This window comes from Rhinoderma darwinii, chromosome 4, assembly GCF_050947455.1.
Source record: "Rhinoderma darwinii isolate aRhiDar2 chromosome 4, aRhiDar2.hap1, whole genome shotgun sequence".
NCBI classification, from domain to species: domain Eukaryota; kingdom Metazoa; phylum Chordata; class Amphibia; order Anura; family Rhinodermatidae; genus Rhinoderma; species Rhinoderma darwinii.
Genome location: NC_134690.1, coordinates 379,615,797 through 379,635,775, shown reverse-complemented (window position 1 = coordinate 379,635,775; position 19,979 = coordinate 379,615,797). Strand labels below are relative to the sequence as shown.

At 43.8% G+C, this 19,979-nt stretch overlaps 1 protein-coding gene across 1 annotated transcript in view; it reads right to left on the bottom strand.

The window, feature by feature from the left end:
- Positions 1 to 19,979, bottom strand: part of STPG4 (sperm-tail PG-rich repeat containing 4) — a 65,678-nt gene that overhangs the window by 7,839 nt on the left and 37,860 nt on the right. Inside the window, exon 6 of the mRNA XM_075863759.1 lies at positions 9,263 to 9,367. Within this exon, the coding sequence (XP_075719874.1) occupies positions 9,263 to 9,367 (105 nt within the window). The remainder of the gene's footprint in view (positions 1 to 9,262; positions 9,368 to 19,979) is intronic.

The window sequence follows — 19,979 nt, the reverse complement described above, 5'->3', positions numbered from 1 at the left end:
GTTGGTTCAGGTTTTGTGTTGGCAAGTTTAGTATGAATTTATGATTTATTTGTAGTGTTGCCTGGATGAAATGGGAGCAATAGCTGTGCCCAAAGGGACCTAACAATTAGTCCTCATACACAGGGCAGAGAGCCTGTACATCGGCACACGGAGTCCTGTATTGGACTCTGTGTTCTACTATATAATGCTCAGACGGGTACTACGTTCTGAACATACGGAAAGCAATAGAGCATGCTGAATTTTTTTGTCTGTCAGATTTGTATGAAATCGGAGGCATAAGGAGATATAGTAAGGGCTCATGCACTTAAGGTGGACCTGTCACTAGGTCATGTAAGTTGAATTGGTTTATTGACCTGAATAGTGGTGTCTCACTGATTCCAGCGCTGTTTTGTTTTTTCTGGACACCTCTTTCCTGAGATATGGCCCACTGTTGTGTTGGCTCCCTATATGCTAATTTGATGTAGTTAGTTAACGGGGTGGAGCTATCTTCTCAGCCATTTATGCTGACAAATCAAAACAAGGCAACTTGAAGGTAGTTCACGCCCTGTTGGCTAACTACAGTAAATTAGTGGGCCATATCTCTGAAACAGGGAGGTCTAGGAAAAAAACAAAACAGCGCTGGAATCAGGGAGACAGCGCTATTTAGGTCAGTAACTTATAGAACTTATATGACCTTGTGACAGGTCCTCTTTAAATGGGCATCGTATTACAGCTCAGTACAATACAGAGGTAATGCAGAGCAATAATGCAGCCGTGGGCACGATATCTTAGGCTGTGTGCTGTGGCACATTTTCCATCTATTCAAATTCTATCCAAAAAGGTGTGGAAAAACTGCACCAAAACTGCAACGTGTGAATTGGAAACTTTATACCTCTCCTATCTGATCCCATTCCAGTTTTGGGGAAAAAAATAAAAAAGAAGAACAAACATGCAGTATGCTGTAGGCTTTGTTCACATGTTGTATTTAGTGGCATTTAAGAAAAAGAACATGAAATATCTGGCACCTTATACCACCCTATTGGCGTTCCATGCATATATTATATATATATATATATATATATATATATATATATATTTAATTTTTTTTTAATACCAAGAAGGGGAACAGATCCAGAAGAGCCTTTGACATGGAGAGACTTTGATACAGGCTTTCCTGATCTCCCAAGACGGGATTCAGTCTCATCCTTGGCATTAAATATGTATGGTTCATTCATGGAGCTCGAATACGAGTAGTAAAATAAAGCCGGACATAATCAGACTGATTGGTTACTATGGGATATGAGTGCCCAATCCCCTGATTGTTAATACAATCTTAATTAGTAATATACTCTGAATATATATATATATTATTATTTTTTCCTGGATAATTGGTTCAAAACCGATACGGCCTCCACATTTCCACTTTCTCCAACTTATTGACAGTGATACATCCTCCGTTCATGTATCGCCAATGAAGAGTTTGCCTCCTTGCCCCTTGTCAGCGACCCCCCAGCCTAAACAGGGCTCTGGGTGCTTAGGGTTCTTTGAGCTAGATCTGGCTTTACCTCTCCCTAATAAAAATTGTTAGAAAAATAAATCTGGTTCTTTGCAAAATAATCTCTGACAAATAAGAAATAAGATGACCTGAAATAATGACATGAAATTGGAATGGGAGGAAAAAATAAAGCTGGTACAGAAACAGGCAAAAATTTACCGTACAACAAAATATAAGGCAGTGTGTAGCACGGAGAAGCCAGAAGACTTTATATCATTTTTACGAGGGCATACAACTTGTTTGCTTGTCGGCAGACAGAGGAAATGTGTAATTTGCAGCTGCTCTAATGGCTTAGCACCTGATAATAAAACAGCTGTCAGTCTCCAGTGCCACTAAACGTAGCGCAGCATAAAGGCCACTCCATGTAAACTAGTCCCGAAATGTTGGCATCCCACCAAATGCACTTCCTCAGATCCAGGCGACTGCCAGTTACATCGCCTTATAAGTAATCCAGCTTGACTTTTACAGCATTGCAGTACTCACAAAATACTTCACCATAGGAAAGCTGCCATTTTTATTACAAATTATAACTATCCAGTATACTTTTTATTGAGCAATATAGTTTCAAATAAGCTGGCTGCTACTATATCCAGCTGTAATGACAGGGGGGTAGGGAAACAGACAGTGAGCCCTAATCTACCCGCCACTCAGTCCCTGACTACTTGCAACGACCCGCCCTAGGCGATGGGGTACAACTGGGCGACGGTCCCTACGCTCATTAGGTGCACGACAGACAAACGGACAAGGGGACACAAGCAAAGGGAAATGGGGCAGTTGCCCACGGCAACACCGTGAGCAACAAGAGAGGTGAACGAGCCGAGTCAAACCAGGAATGTACGAGGTACCAAACGCAGAGCAGGAGAGTAGTCAGAAAGCCGGGGTCAGTATGAAGCAAGGTCAAATAGCTAGGAGCTGCAGCAAGGCCAGGAAACCACACGAGAAGAATCACAAGCAAAGGAGGAACAGGAAAGGCAGGTATAAATAGACAGAGGGCGGAACTAGCTCCGTCTGGCCAGGCTGCGATAGGCTCTCCCACTCCTAAGCCTGCCATCCTGAGTGGTGGAAGATGGAATCAGTCTCAGAGACATAGAACCAGGTGCAGACTGATTACCCATGGGCGTATACACAGAAGTGCCTGGCAGATCCTTTACACCAGCATGCAATTCCTTAACCCCTTGAAGTCAAAGCCATTTTTTGTTTTTTTTTCATTTTCGTTTTTCACTCCCTGCCTTCCGAGAGCCATAACTTTTTTATTTTTCCATCAATGGGGTAGTGTGAAGTCTTATTTTTTGAGGAAGGAGTTGTCATTTTTATTGGCACCATATAATGTACTAGGAAACTGAAAAAAAATTATATGTGGGGTGGAATTTAAAAAAATTGGGGGTACTAATGTATCGCAGTGTATTGTCATTTTTACAGGACTCAGCGCGTGAGCCCGCTCCATACTTCAACCTCTACACCATAACGTACCGGCACATCATAGTGTGTCAAGGCTTTAATATACTAATCTAAAAGGGCTTGTCTAATTTAGAAAACACATTTCCAAATACCCTATTAGTTCATTCTGAGTTAATAGATGGCGGTCCCACATTCAGGGCCAGAGCAGCTGCAAAGAGTGTCTCTAACTCTGGATGACCCAATGGGCATGGGCACCATGTAATTCTTAATTTCCCCTGTGGTGGTGCCTCAGAGAAATTGAACATTTGCTGCCGGATTCCCTGACAGTTTACAGCTGATCGATGGGGATTCTATCAGGTAGTCAATGTCTTCTCTGATTGGAGTAATTTGCTTTACCTCTCTCCTCAATCTGGCCCACAACATCATGAAGGATTCTCTTAACTACGACTTTTTTTTCTCAAAAGTGTGTTGCATTGTCACCTATAGCTCTTCCTTACCCCTTCTGCACATCATTTTTAAACTTTTGCAGCATATCTTTCTACTTTTCAGATGAGTACATTATATTACTAACAGTCAGTGGCGGATTAAGAAGACCATGGGCCCTGGGCTGTTACCCAAACTTGGGCCCCCCTTCTCCACCACCACCCTGCCGCGCCGTAACTATTGCTAACACTACCTAAACACTAGTACACAAAGTAGGCACATTATGCACAAAGTACACACAGTACACAAAGTAGGCACATTATGCACAAAGTACGCACATTATGCACAAAGTACGCACATTTTGCACAAAGTACACAAAGTAGGCACATTATGCACAAAGTACGCACAGTACACAAAGTACCACATTATTCACAAAGTAAGCACATTATGCACAAAGTACGCACATTATGCACAAAGTACGCACATTATGCACAAAGTACACAAAGTAGGCACATTATGCACAAAGTATGCACATTATGCACAAAGTACACAAAGTATGCACATTATGCACAAAGTACGCACAGTACACAAAGTACCACATTATGCAGAAAGTACGCACATTATGCACAAAGTATGCACATTATGCACAAAGTACACAAAGTAGGCACATTATGCACAAAGTACGCACAGTACACAAAGTACCACATTATGCACAAAGTAAGCACATTATGCACAAAGTACCACATTATGCACAAAGTACACAAAGTAGGCACATTATGCACAAAGTACGCACAGTACACAAAGTACCACATTATGCACAAAGTACGCACATTATGCACAAAGTACGCACATTATACACAAAGTACGCACATTATGCACAAAGTAGGCACATTATGCACAAAGTACGCACATTATGCACAAAGTACACAAAGTATGCACATTATGCACAAAGTACGCACAGTACACAAAGTACCACATTATGCACAAAGTACGCACATTATGCACAAAGTACGCACATTATGCACAAAGTACACAAAGTAGGCACATTATGCACAAAGTACGCACAGTACACAAAGTACCACATTATTCACAAAGTAAGCACATTATGCAGAAAGTACGCACATTATGCACAAAGTATGCACATTATGCACAAAGTACACAAAGTAGGCACATTATGCACAAAGTACGCACAGTACACAAAGTACCACATTATGCACAAAGTAAGCACATTATGCACAAAGTACGCACATTATGCACAAAGTACGCACATTATGCACAAAGTACACAAAGTAGGCACATTATGCACAAAGTACGCACAGTACACAAAGTACCACATTATGCACAAAGTACGCACATTATGCACAAAGTACCACATTATACACAAAGTACGCACATTATGCACAAAGTACACAAAGTAGGCACATTATGCACAAAGTACGCACATTATGCACAAAGTACGCACATTATGCACAAAGTACACAAAGTAGGCACATTATGCACAAAGTACGCACATTATGCACAAAGTACACAAAGTAGGCACATTATGCACAAAGTACGCACATTATGCACAAAGTACGCACATTATGCACAAAGTACGCACATTATGCACAAAGTACGCACAAAGTACGCACAGTACACACATTATGCACAAAGTACGCACAGTACACACATTATGCACAAGGGTACGCACAGTACAAAGTACGCACATTATGCACAAAGTACGCACATTATGCACAAAGTACGCACATTATGCACAAAGTACACAAAGTAGGCACATTATGCACAAAGTACGCACATTATGCACAAAGTACACAAAGTAGGCACATTATGCACAAAGTACGCACATTATGCACAAAGTACGCACATTATGCACAAAGTACGCACATTATGCACAAAGTACGCACAAAGTACGCACAGTACACACATTATGCACAAAGTACGCACAGTACACACATTATGCACAAAGTACGCACAGTACAAAGTACGCACATTATGCACAAAGTACGCACAGTAGGCACATTATACACAAAGTATGCATAGTACACAAAGTACACACGAGTATGCACATTATACACAAAGTACACCTTGTAAACACATGAATATGGACATTAAACATACATGAATATGGACATTAAACATACATGAATATGGACATTAAACACACATGAATATGGACATTAAACACACATGCACTTACCTTTTATGTCTTCACTGCAGCTCTTCTCCTGCTCACAGCACAGAGCCCGCCGACAGTCTCCCCTCCCCCATGTCCCGACAGCTAGCAGCAGAGGAGAGATGTTTAGAGCAGGGAAGGGGGGCTGGAGGGGGAGCTTCTAAAGCAGCACAGACCACGGCTGCTAAGTAGAAGCAAAGCTCCCCTCGCCTGACAGGTGCGGTCCTGGCACCGGGGCTCCCTCCGGTGCTAGCGACGCCACTGGGCATGAGGGGGTTCGGGCGGTCATGGGCCCCCTGGGAGCCTTGGGCCCCGGGCGACCGCCCGAAACGCCCTAATGATAATCCGCCACTGCTAACAGTGTCAAAGGGACCTATAAAAAAATGCGCCCATATTACAATTGTGTAAAAAAAAAAAACGTCCTGAGACAGCTCTTCTCCTTTGCAGCATTTGTCCCCCCACATCATACCATATTTCCTCCATATTGCCCAACATCTCCCCTTACTTTAGAGCAAATCTCACACATCTCCTATTGGAAAAGAAGACCCCTCTCCTTTTTAGCAAATCCCCCTCTATAGTAGGACATCAACCACCTGTACCAGTTGAGAAGCCATCGTATTCGTTTTTATTTATCTGGTTGAAGGCAGAGTAGAGATGGTGCTTGCAGCCTTGACACCAAGTGTACTGGATTGAAGACCCAGGGCATCTGCCCAGGACCAGGCACTCCGCCAAGACTAGAGTATCATGATAAATGGATTATTGGTCCACATGCAAATATATCTCCAAGTACAACTGTAATTAGTTGTAATTGGAAGCAAATAATGTTCTGGACAGATTGAATAAACCGGTAGAGTAAAAAGGGAAATTTAGAAAAATTTACTGATGACGGACTAATCTAATTTCAGAAAAGAGAACAAGTAGGGACTGGCCCAACTAAAAATTATTATGGGGGTTGGAAAACACAATTCCCCTCTCAACTGTAAGCGTCTCAACCATTCTGCAGAACCTTGAGAAGTCTTGAGGACTTCTCTGTAGCCCAGATTTTTTTTTTTCTACAAATGAAGTGGAACCAACTTTTGCACGTTCAGGTAGAGCATTTAGGGATGCAGTTGAGCTCTATAATTTAACTATGATAAGATATCATGCAGATGCCCTTGACTAAAGGGAATGGCTCATATAGTCTGTATAAGAGAAGTAATGTGTTTGGTATTATTGTTCACTTTGCAGTTGTTTATTTTTGAAACCTTCCCTGGAGGTGGCCATATTGGAAGCACACATTTCCTTCCTTTATTGTCTGTATAGACAGTACAGCAGGGTCTGTGTGCTTTATGGCAGCTGCAATGAATAGGAGTTAATTGACAAAGAAATGTCACAGAATATTAGTCTCCAGGAAATAACAGGTCCTTGTTAGGCTGGGTTCACACGACCATGTTCGGCCCGTAATGGACGGAACGTATTTCAGGCGGAAGACCCGGACCGAACACACTGCAGGGAGCCGGGCTCCTAGCATCATAGTGATGTACGACGCTAGGAGTCCCTGCCTCTGCGTGGAACTACTGTCCTGTACTGTAATCATGATTACATTATGGGACAGTTGTCCTGCAGCGAGGCAGGAACTCCTAGCATCGTACGTCACTATGATGCTAGGAGCCCGGCTCCCTGCACTGTGTTCGGTCCGGGTCTTCCGGCCGAAATACGTTCCGTACATTACGGACGTAACATGGTCGTGTGAACCTAGCCTTAATGGTCAGAAAGGTGTGAATAGACCAATAAACTCCAAGAAGTGATGGAGTACTGCCCCTTCCCCAGAAACCAAGTGACAGAAGAGCTGCATACGAAGCCTTATCTGTGCCCTATCTGTGTGTATAGCGTTGTTATCCCACCCCTAGTAGTACCACAGAGCTATCATTAAATCCCCTCTGCTGACTCTACACCAGTCTATACAGCAAAGCTAACAAGTGAGTTACACACAACAGGACATGTCAGCCTATTGTGTGTGCTCTGGTGGCCAGTGTGAAAAGTGTGTAAAAACGTTCAGAATTTTTTGTTATATGGATAGTCATATAATAAAAATACCAAAAAAGAAAACAGTATGTTTATAATAATAAAAAAAAACATTTTAAGGCCTAGTTCACACAGAGTTTATTGCAGGCACAAAATTCTGCCTGAAAATTCCTTCTGGAATTTTGAGGCAGATTTTGACCTGCCTGCACTCTCATTTCCGCATTTTTTGCGGCGTTTTTCAGAGCATTTTTCAGCCACAGCCATTGAGTACTGCGGGCAGAAAACACAGCGAAAAGGGCTTTCTCCGCCTCCCATTAATTTCAGTAGGAGGTCAAAGACGGAAACGCCTGAAGAAAGGGCATGATGTTTCATTTCCCCGTAAGATCAATAGGAGGCATTTTTGGACATTTTTGGGCGTGGTTTCCGCATCAAAAAACTCTGTGTGAACATACCTTTTTTTTCTGATGATACAATCCCTTTAAAGCCTGTTCAGAACCATTTTTTTTTCTTAGATCTTTTGGGAACTTGCGACAATCACAAGTACTTGCAAGTTTGCTTGTGACTTTCTTTCACATAGTGAACAATTGAAGTTGCATTGAAACTGCAATTTTACAGAAATTCATGGGCGACTTCATCTTGCCGTGAAACCCTAACCTAATAGTTCAAAACAACAATGATAAACAAATCCCTAAGGGTGCACTCACAGGTGTCGTATGTTCCTTACATTTCCTTAAAACTTTAGAATGTATGCCTATGGGAAAAATATTCCACAATGTAAGAACTAAAGAAATTTGTCTGAGTTGCGAAATATTTTTGCAATAGGCATGCATTGTAATTTTCCACAGTTTATTTTTACGCTGCAGAAATACGAGGCACAATTGCCACGTGTGAGTGCACCCTAACATCTTAGCTAAGCTCTTATAATACATTCAGTTTTTTCTACATCAGATAACTGTTCATGTAAAGACTGCATGTACTCAAATGCAAATCATCAGAGCAGGCAGACACTGAATAAGCAAGGTATGCCGGGAGATTGCAGCTTTGAAGCCTGCAAAATTGTCACGCAGCTCTATATGCAGAGTAATGTAATATATTTGCAAAGTTACTCTTTTTATTCAGTGATTTAAACTGTAAATTGGTTTCCATAGATAAACATATATTTAAAGGGGTTTTCCAGACATTAAAAATTGATGGCCATGCTTGAGAAAGGTCCTGCTGGACTGAAACGTCGCACGGGTGATTAAAAAGCTGACATATGTTGGAAGTGCTGTCTCCTCATCTATTTTGTCTATCCTCAGGATAGGCCAACACTAGGGGATGGGTCGTGGTCTGACTTTTGGGACCCCCGCCGATCAGCTGTTTTGAAGGGGTCACGCGCTCGTACGAGCGCTGCTTCCCCTTCATTTCTTGCTCACTGTGAATCGTCGAAAAGCATTTAGCGGCGATTCAAAAGTATTGCAACCTCCTTCTCCCATTGAAGTGAATAAGAGAAAAGGCTGCAATACCTGTGAATCGCCGCTAAATGCGTGTCAAAGATTCACAGTGAGCAAGAAGAAATGAAGGGGAAGCAGCGCTCGGACAAGCGCTGCGGCCCCCTTAAAACAGATGATCGCCGTGGGTCCCAAAAGTCGGAATCCCGGCCCATCAGCTACTGATGGCCTATCCTGAGGATAGGCCATCAATTTTTAGTGGCTGGAAAATCCCTTTAAAGTCGAATTCTCATAACTTACACTATATGATGAGCGGAATCTGGGCACACTGGATTTGAAGCTTGATGAAATACTAGGAGAGGCAGTGTTTTTCACATTGTACTCGCCAGGTCCTGGACCTTCTCGCTGAAACACAAACAAAATCCATTAACTATTACGTTATGCGTTAATGACAATTGAAATAACATTTACAATAATTGCAAGTAATAGCATTAGATATTCTGCATTATATAATGTAGCCTTTTCTAATTTTAATACAAATGTGTCACATCAGAATCAGAAAGTAACATTATTTAGAGGAGGTTATTATTCTGAATTTTTTTTTATGTGACTATTAATATATATATTGAAGTATTAGTATTCCATTTTTCACACTGGCCACTAGAGCAGTCACAATAGACTGACACTTCCTGTTTTCTGATGCTCACTTGTCACCTTTGCTGTATAGACTGGGACAGAATAAGCAATCATCTCATTATCATTAGAATGCCATTTAATGACAGCTCTATTGTCCTGCTCGAGGATTAGGTTAGGCAGGAAAGTAAGGGTATGTTCACACAGCCTATTTACGGACGTAATTTGGGCGTTTTTCCCCCGAATTACGTCTGAAAATAGCGCCTCAATAGCGCTGACAAACATCTGCCCATTGAAAGCAATGGGCAGACGTTTGTCTGTTCACACGAGGCGTATATTTACGCGCCGCTGTCAAATGACGGCGCGTAAATAGACGCCCGCGTCAAAGAAGTGACCTGTCACTTCTTTGGCCGTAATTGGAGCCGTTATTCATTGACTCTAATGAATAGCAGCGCTAATTACGGCCGTAATTGACGCGGCGTTCAAGCGCCTGCACATGCCGGTACGGCTGAAATTACGGGGATGTTTTCAGGCTGAAACATCCCCGTAATTTCAGCCGTAACGGACGCCCTCGTGTGAACATACCCTAACACTATACACAAAGATAAGGCTCTGTATGCAGCTCCCCTGTCCCTTCCCGGTGTTTGGGGGAGGGAGCTGTACCCCATAACTTTCTGGAGACTAAATGTAATTTATGAAATTTCTCTGTCAAATAACTAATTTATTGTAGCTGACATAAAGAAAAATCACCCTGTTGTACATTCTATACTGACAAGTTTTTTATACTAATGACCTATCCACAGTTAGTTAAAAGACAAAATAATTTCTGCCCCCCCATCGACAATCAGATTAGTTCAAAGTTCAACTACGTATTTTAATATTTAGAAACTTTTTATATTAGGGCGGATTTACAGGAACGTGATATACGTCCGTGCAACGCGCGTGATTTTCATGGGTGTCGCACGGACCTATATTAGTCTATGGGGCCGTGCAGACAGTCAGTGATTTTTGCGCAGCGTGAGTCCACTGCGTAAAACTCACGACAGGTCCTATATTTCTGCGTTTGTCACGCATCACACACCCATTGAAGGCAATGGGTGCGTGAAAATCACGCGCACCACACGGAAGCACTTCCGTGGGACGCACGTGATACGCACAACAGCAGGCAAAAGTATGTTTGCAAACAGAAAAGCACCACGTGCTTTTCTGTTTGCAAACATCCAAATGGAGTGTCATAATGATGGCGGCTGCGAGAAAATCACGCAGCCGCACATCCTATGTGATGCCACACGGAGCTGTTAAGTGCCTTTTGCGTACGCAAAAACGCACACGCTCGTGTAAATCCCCCCTCATTTTGTTTTTGAGAATCTATTTACACCTCCCTTGGTGCAATCCTCTGTTTTTGATTATACTACTTCAGGAGGTAGAGTATTCTAAAGTTTTACTGCTCTTACAGTAAAGAATCCTTTTCACAGCTAGAGATTGTATGTCATTAGACCTCATTCATATAGCAATGCCATGTGCATGTGACTTTAAGGCCTAATGCACACAGCCGTAATTTTGATCCGCAATTACGGACCGTATTTGCGGATCAAAGTCTGGACCCATTTATTTCTATGGCACACGGACACCTTCCCGTATATTTACGGGAAGGTGTCCGGGCCGTAGAAATGATCAGCAAACAGTAGGACATGTCCTATTTTCTTATTTTACGGAACGTGCTCCCATACTTTATAATGGGAGCACGACCCGCAAATGTGGGTGACTGTTCGCGGCTGTCCGCGGCCGGCCCTAGCCATAATCACGGACCGGGAGTGCAGGGGGCCTTAGACAGCACAAAAAATGGCTAGAGCACTGTGTTAGAAACCCATAGGCACTGAATGTGCCACCGTTTGGTGCCTTCATGAGGCGCCAATTTGCCCCCTAGAATACCTGTGTAAAATAGAGTGCTATGCTGTATGTCACGATTTTTTCTCATCGATTCTCACTGAATCCATTGGAGACACCCAGAGGTACAGCACGGGGCGATTTTTATTGGAGCCAGGTTCAGGATGTGCCACATGAGGCCGTTGCAAAATTTACTGAGCTGGGCTACTTAGCATTTTCTGGTCGTGATTGAGATTGTGGGACACTAGATTGGTCTCAGCTGTTTTTTCAGTGATGATATTACTACAGAACACATTTTACATCCTTCTAATAAGAGGGAGAACCATGGGAATAAATTACAAAGAGGGCATAGTAGGAAATTGCATATCCTGCATGTCACTTATTGGAGATAACATACTACTCTACCCATTATAGAGCCATGGGTTGTCTTGTGTGTTGCTGTATGGTGCCTTCATATGGCACCGTATTCTCTCCTAGAAGCAATGGGTTTGTAATATGTTGTATGATAAGACATGCTACGAGTTTTTATGGATTTTTTATAAATCCATGTGAAATAACCTCCATAGGCCACTGTATGAAACCAGAGGCACAAGGAGGTACAGTGCGGGCCCATAGATTTGTATGAGTGCTATATTTCCGATCTGTATAATGTGTATTCATAATATGGCCATGTTTATAAGCCCTAAATCTGAAATCCGATGGTTAAGGCCTCACGCACACGACCGTAGCCATGTGCACGCCCGTGATTTTCGGGTCGGCTGGCATCGGCCTGTCAGCCGCAGGCCGCCCGCAAGTCGCGGGCCATGCACATGGCTGCGGCCATTATTTTCAATGAGCCCGGACCGCAGAAGACGGCCATAATAAGACATGTCCTTTCTTTCTGCGGTGTGGGCTCCTGGGCCATGCACACACTGTAAAAACTACGGTCGTGTGCATGGCCCCATAGAAATGAATGGGGCCGCTATTCTCCCGTGAATTTTCGGGGGAATTACAGCCGCAAAAGCACGTTCGTGTGCATGGGGCCTAAGTGTAACTATTATATGACCACATCAGTGTTTGTATTACTACATCTGCTGCATCAAACCCAATGGGAATTGTAAATAATTCTTATAAAACAATTATTATAGGTTTCTGGAGTAGTATTGAAGAGGTGCCCTGAAATCCATTCTAATTCACACGAACGTGTTAAACATCCATGTGACAGCCATTGAAACAACGGCCGTCACACAGACCTATATAATTCAATGTGGCCTCTCACACGGCCGTTGTTTCAACTGACCGTGTGAAAGGTCCGTGAGAAAATAGGACATATCTAGTCTATGGGGGATGCGTGATATCGCGTCCCGCAGCGCAGAGCACGGATGCACCTCGGACGTGAAAAACTGCCGTTTTTCATGTCCGAGATGCGCAGCCTTCGTGTGAATCCGGCCTTATACCACTGTCCCGCAGTCATATTACTATAAGGGCTTATTTAGACGAATGTGTAATACGTCCGTGCAACGCGCGTGATTTTCACGCGTCTCGCACGGACCTATGCTAGTATATGGGGCAGTGCAGACTGTCAGTGATTTTTACGCAGCGTGTGTCCGCTGCGTAAAACTCACGACATGTCCTATATTTGTGCGTTGTTCGCGCATCACGCACCCATTGAAGTCAATGGGTGCGTGAAAATCACGCGCAGCACACGGTGGCACTTCCGTGTGATGCGCGTGTTTCGCGCAACAGCAGTAAAAAGTATGAATGAAAACAGAAAATCACCACGTGCAAACATACAAACATACAAACAGAGTGTCATAATGATGGCGGCTGCGCGAAAATCACGCAGCCACGCATCATACGGGGCTGACACACGAACCTGTTAAGTACCTTTTGCGCGCGCAAAACGCCGCATTTTTTGCGCGTGCAAAACGCACACGCTCATGTAAATCCGACCTAATAGATTTTTTCGTTTTTCTTTCCACTGCTTTTTAGTTGTTGATTCATCTGCTATTTTTTACTGCCAAGTTGACACATTGTACCAAAATGTAATTACTGTTAAAGAGCAACTAATTACAGAGTGACACATCTCCACATCAAGATTTTTAGTAAGACATTTTTATGAATGTTTCCTACAAATTATTTAAAGAGTATGATCACTTTTGGAAAACCTATACCAATATATCAGGGTATCTCTCTACAAAGGTTGTCCCCATAAGGACATTGATGGCATACCGCCAGCATATTCCATCAATTTCCGATCAGTGGGGGTCTGATCGCTGTTACCACTGCCAATCACTAGTGGCAGCAGTGCTATGAAAGCTCAACTGAGAGGACGCATGGGCAGCCAATTATAGGTAATCACAGCTATGCTGCCACTGAAAAAAAGCTGGGTGGAATCGACAAGAGATAAAGTGGTACTGGGCTGTCCTAGCACTGCTGCCATATCGTTCCAATGTCAAAACCCGTCGAACCTCCACCTATCAAACATTGATGGCGTGTCCAAGTGATATGCCATCAATTGGGGAGATTTAGGGCAAAGCCCCACGTGGCAGAATTGCTCTTGAATTCCGCTGCGGACACTCCGCAGCGTTAATCCGCAGTGGAGCCGTTTCTCCATTGCCTTCCACTTCTTTTTAGTAGGCTTCGTTTAGACGTGGCTGAAAATTCCGCTGCGGAGCATAGGCTGCGGTGCGGAATTTGGTGTCCGCAGCATACAATGGATGTTGCGGACCAGTGGCGGACTGGTTGCGGACTCATTGCGGAAGTTCTCCATTGACTTCAATGGAGATTCTAAATTCCGCAATGAAGTCCGCAGCTGTCATGCACATGTTATGTGTGCTGCGGATGCGTCTTGCTTTTTTGACATGACATTTCTTCATTCTGGCTGGACCTATGTATTTCTAGGTCTACAGCCAGACTGAGGAAGTCAATGGGGCTCCCGTAATTACGGGAGCGTTGCTAGGAGACGTCAGTAAATAGTCACTGTCCAGGGTGCTGAAAGAGTTAAGCGATCGGCAGTAACTGTTTCTGCACCCTGGACAGTGACTACCGATCCCAATATACAGCAACCTGTAAAAAAAATAGAAGTTCATACTTACCGAGAACTCCCTGCTTCTGTCTCCAGTCCGGCTTCCCAGGATGACGTTTCAGTCTAAGTGACGGCTGCAGCCAATCACAGGCTGCAGCGGTCACATGGACTGCCGCATCATCCAGGGAGGTCGGGCTGGATGCCGAAAGAGGGACGCGTCACCAAAACAACGGCCGGTAAGTATGAAATTCTTTTACTTTTACTAGGGAAAGTGCTGTCCCTTCTCTCTATCCTGCACTGATACAGAGAAGGGAAGCACTTTTACCGCACTACGCAGCAGCTAGTCCGCATCAATTTACTGCACATTTTGGGCAGATCCGCCGCAGAATCTGCAACGCAGATTCTGTGCGGCATTGATGCGGACAGCTGCGGAGGAAAACCGCCACGTGGGGCCATGCCCTTAGGGCAAAGCCCCACGTGGCGGAATTGATCTGGAATTCCGCTGCGGACACTCCGCAGCGTTAATCCGCAGCGGACCCGTTTCTCCATTGCCTTCCACTGCTTTATAGTAGGGTTCGTTTAGACGATGCGGAAAATTCCGCTGCGGAGCATAGGCTGCGGTGCGGAATTTGGTGTCCGCAGCATACAATGGATGTTGCGGACGTGTGGCGGACTGGTTGCGGACTCATTGCGGAAGTTCTCCATTGACTTCAATGGAGATTCTAAATTCCGCGATGAAGTCCGCAGATGTCATGTAGATGTTATGTGTGCTGCGGAGCATATTTGTTTTACTAACATGACATTTCTTCATTCTGGCTGGACCTATGTATTTCTAGGTCTACAGCCAGACTGAGTAAGTCAATGGGGCTCCCGTAATTACGGGTGACTACGTGTGTGCACCCATAATTACGGGTGACTACGTGTGTGCACCCGTAATTATGGGAGCGTTGCTAGGCGACGTCAGTAAATAGTCACTGTCCAGGGTGCTGAAAGAGTTAAGCGATCGGCAGTAACTGTTTCTGCACCCTGGACAGTGACTACCGATCCCAATATACATCAACCTGTAAAAAAAAATAGAAGTTCATACTTACCGAGAACTCCCTGCTTCTTTCTCCAGTCCGGCTTCCCAGGATGACGTTTCAGTCTAAGTGACGGCTGCAGCCAATCACAGGCTGCAGCGGTCACATGGACGCCCGCGTCATCCAGGGAGGTCGGGCTGGATGCCGAAAGAGGGACGCGTCACCAAGACAACGGCCCGTAAGTATGAAATTCTTTTACTTTCTCAAGGGAAAGTGCTGTCCCTTCTCTCTATCCTGCACTGATAGAGAGAAGGGAAGTACTTTCACCTCAATATGCAACGGCTAGTCCGCATCAATTTACTGCACATTTTGGGCAGATCCGCAACAGAATCTGCAACGCAAATTCTGTGCGGCATTGATGCGGACACTTGCGGAAGAAATACGCCACGTGGGGCCATGCCCTTACTGGGTGTATAAAGTGTTGAAAAATGCATCAAATTTTGGTGCGGATTTGTGAAAAAAATTGTAAACTGGGTGTATCAATAAATTTTTTATTTTTAATTTTGTTTCCTCAATAAATTAGTATGCGACTTCCTGCCTGCACCATTACCGTCCCCATGTAGATTAGCTGCTATTTCCTTTCTTGATTCATTAAGATTGACATCGCTGCTAAACTAATGAACTCCTCTGCTCATCTCCTGCGAGTTCTGAGCTTGTAATAACTTAATAATTCACCTGTTTATACTAGTCACCTTAATAAGTGCAAAGTTCTTCCCGTGTACACAGTACGCAGCGTGTAACCATACGGCTGTGCTAGACAACACACGCGGTCTATTATGTTGCTGAGCAACAATTCAGGAAGAACCAAACTCCATTATGTATCAGAGAAAAACAAGAGTTGCGACTTCTCATCCTTATCAGCCTATGTATACATTTAAAATAGACCATGACCCAGGGGCAGCTGCCATATTGTGAGCTAATTATAATATTGCAACATATCAATTGATTAAAAATGTAATGTAAATTGTATATGACAGATGTAGCAGAGCTAAATTTGTTATTTATGAGTGCATTGTTTGGGCATTGAAGTATTGTGCTTTAGAAGCCTGACTCTAAAGCACAGGGATGACAGGGGTACATCTTTGCAATTCCCCAAGGCATCATATAACCCTGGGGGAGTATCTAAGGGTTGTCATCTACCACTGCCATATTTAGCAAAATTTTGGCTAGTAAAATCCTATAGTTTAGCATCGGTTGTTCTGGTATCGACTGTTTTAATTCGGAATTTTTTTTTATCCACCTGTTCCCATTTCAATCCTGTTAGGCCGATTTCGCACCTGCGTTGTCAATTCCGTTGTTCTGCTTCGTCATTGTGCCGGACTGTCACAAAACAGACACCGATATCGACCGAATAACCCCTCTGACATAATGGAGTCTATGGATTCCGTGTAGGTGTTTGTGTTGGTTTGACGGGAAGAAAAGCGCTGCATGCTGCGCTATTCTCCTCAAATCTGCGATGGAGACTCTTAAAGGAACCTCCGACGCAGATGTGAAACTATTTTGTCATTTTTGTATAAATAATAACAATAACTCTTACTGAAAGTAAATATGGTCAATATATTTACAGTATAAGATGGTAGATTTTACATTTGCTAAGATCGTCAATAGAAGTTAACCTGCTTGTTGACAGTTTCTGTTTATAACTTTCACTTTAATAGTGTGATTTTCAAAATCTGCCTAGGGCAAATCCTGATCGTGTGAACATGCTCTAAAAGTGTTTCATGAGAAAATTCCCTTTAAGTACATATTATTGCTATGGATAAAAATCTGATAAAAAATGTCTGACCTTACTGTATGAAAATGTCTGACCTTACTGTATGAAAATTCAGAACAGTAACTAAAAAGGCAGCTGTAATACGGCACCCCTAGGTAACATCCATGTCACGGCCAACAATGAAGTTGTATGGGTGTATTCACACAGCCGTGAATACTGACCATCAAAAAATAGAACATGTCCTATTTTTGGCCATTTACAGGGCCCGGTGTCCCCCATAGAGTTCAATGGATCAGTTTTTAATGGCCGTTTTCAATCAATCCTTGTGACAGCCGTTAAAAAGGTGCAGAATCCCCTGCAGAGTGTTGGCAACACTCTTTTCAGGGTGTCCGCTCCTAGAGGAAGCCCATGACATCACTGTCCATATATGGACAGTGACATCAGGGGCTTCCTCCAGGAGCGGATTTCCCGGCCAAAGCGTTGCCAATGCTTTGGCTGGGGATTCCATCAGCTCAAAGCCCCTAACGACACTGTTCATATATTCCGGCATCCCAAAGCCCCTACCGTCACTGTTCATATATGGACAATGACGTCAGGGGCTCCCTCCAGGAGCGGAATCCCTGGCCAGAGTGTTGCCAACGCTCTGATTGGGGATTCCGCTCCTAGAGGGAGGGTGGGGTGTGTAGCGCAATCTATAGGGTGGGGTCTGTGCTGCTATCTACAGGGGGTTGTGCTATCTACAGGGGGGGGGGGTGGCGCTATCTTCATATATGGACAGTGATGTCAGGACTTTCAACTATAGAGTTCTTGGTCAGAGCATCGCAAACGCTTTGGCCGGGGATTCCTGTCTTGGGAAATCTTGCTGTCTACAGGGTGGGGTGCGTGTTGCTATCTTCAGGAGTTGTGTGGAACTATCTACATGGGTACTATCTACAGGGGACACTGTCTACACGGGCACTGAGGCACTAAGTATGTGGGAACTTGCACGTTATATGTGAGCACTGGCACTATCTATCTGAGCACTATCTACAGTGGGCACTGTCGCAATATCTACAGGGGCATTGTGGTGTTTTCAGGGGGTTGGGATAAAAAAAAAACTAGAGATTAACAGACTCTGCTTTCTGTCGGTCAGCACTCTACTGAATAAGACATGAAACCGCTGCAAAAAATACATGTATTTACCCACGATTTTCTGCGGCACAGTAATGGAGCAGTCCGCTACTGAACCATCACTGCCACATGTGAATAGTCCTTTAGGAAAGGGGTTCCAGAAGGAGTTCTTTTAACTTTTTCCTTTCCTTTCCAGCAATTTAAAAAAAAAAAAATATTAAAGGGTTTGTGTGAGACTGAAAAACAGGCCGGGGCCTTAAAAGATCAGGGGCACAAGCCCTGAGACATATGTTTACCCCCCCCCCCCCCCCCCCTCCCACCAATATGTTTTTTTTACATACATATCAGAGATAGCATATCTAGAAGACTAAGGCCCCTATAGCTACACCACTGGACAGAATTTAATGCATTGTCTCAGCAGATGTTATCACATATGAAAGGCTTAGATACAGCGGCTCAGCAGACAGTATCACACATGATTGGATTAGATACAGTGGCCCAGCAGACAGTATCACACATTATAGGATTAGATACAGTGGCTCAGCAGACAGTATCACACATGATTGGATTAGATACAGTAGCTCAGCAGACAGTATCACACATGATAGGATTAGATACATTGGCTCAGCAGACAGTATCACACATGATAGGATTAGATACAGTGGCTCAGCAGACAGTATCACACATGATTGGATTAGATACAGTGGCTCAGCAGACAGTATCACACATTATAGGATTAGATACAGTGGCTCAGCAGACAGTATCACACATGATTGGATTAGATACAGTAGCTCAGCAGACAGTATCACACATGATAGGATTAGATACATTGGCTCAGCAGACAGTATCACACATGATAGGATTAGATACAGTGGCTCAGCAGACAGTATCACACATGATTGGATTAGATACAGTGGCTCAGCAGACAGTATCACACATGATAGGATTAGATACATTGGCTCAGCAGACAGTATCACACATGATAGGATTAGATACAGTGGCTCAGCAGACAGTATCACACATGATAGGATTAGATATAAGGCCCAGCTCGCTGACATTGCGGCTCCAGCGCTGGACCCAGGAAAGGTAAGAATATTAATTGTTTTGCTTTTTTATGTGTTACTCATTTTTTTTGTGTGTCTGTGTTTTTTTGCAGGTTCGGCCGTTGGGCTACGTCGGATTCGAGGACTACTCAATAAAATGGTTAGTGAGGGTTGTGTGTTTTTTCTTATTTCATTAAAATATTTTTTCTATGTCCTTGTATTTTTTTAAATCTTTATTACTACCGCCTTAGTAATGGCCAATGGCTGATTGACAGCGTCCAATACTAAGGCGGGGCGTAGTTTTAGCCAATGAAAAGGCTAACACTAAGGCCCCATGCACACGAAGGTGCTTTTGCGGCCGCAATTCCCCCGAAAATCCACGGGAGAATTGCAGCCCCACTCATTTCTATGGGGCCATGCACACTGCCATAGTTTTTACGGTCCATGCATGACCCGGGAGCCCGCACCGCAGAAAGAACGGACATGCCTTATTACGGCCGTCTTCTGCGGTCCGGGCTCATTGAAAATAATGGCCCGCGATTTG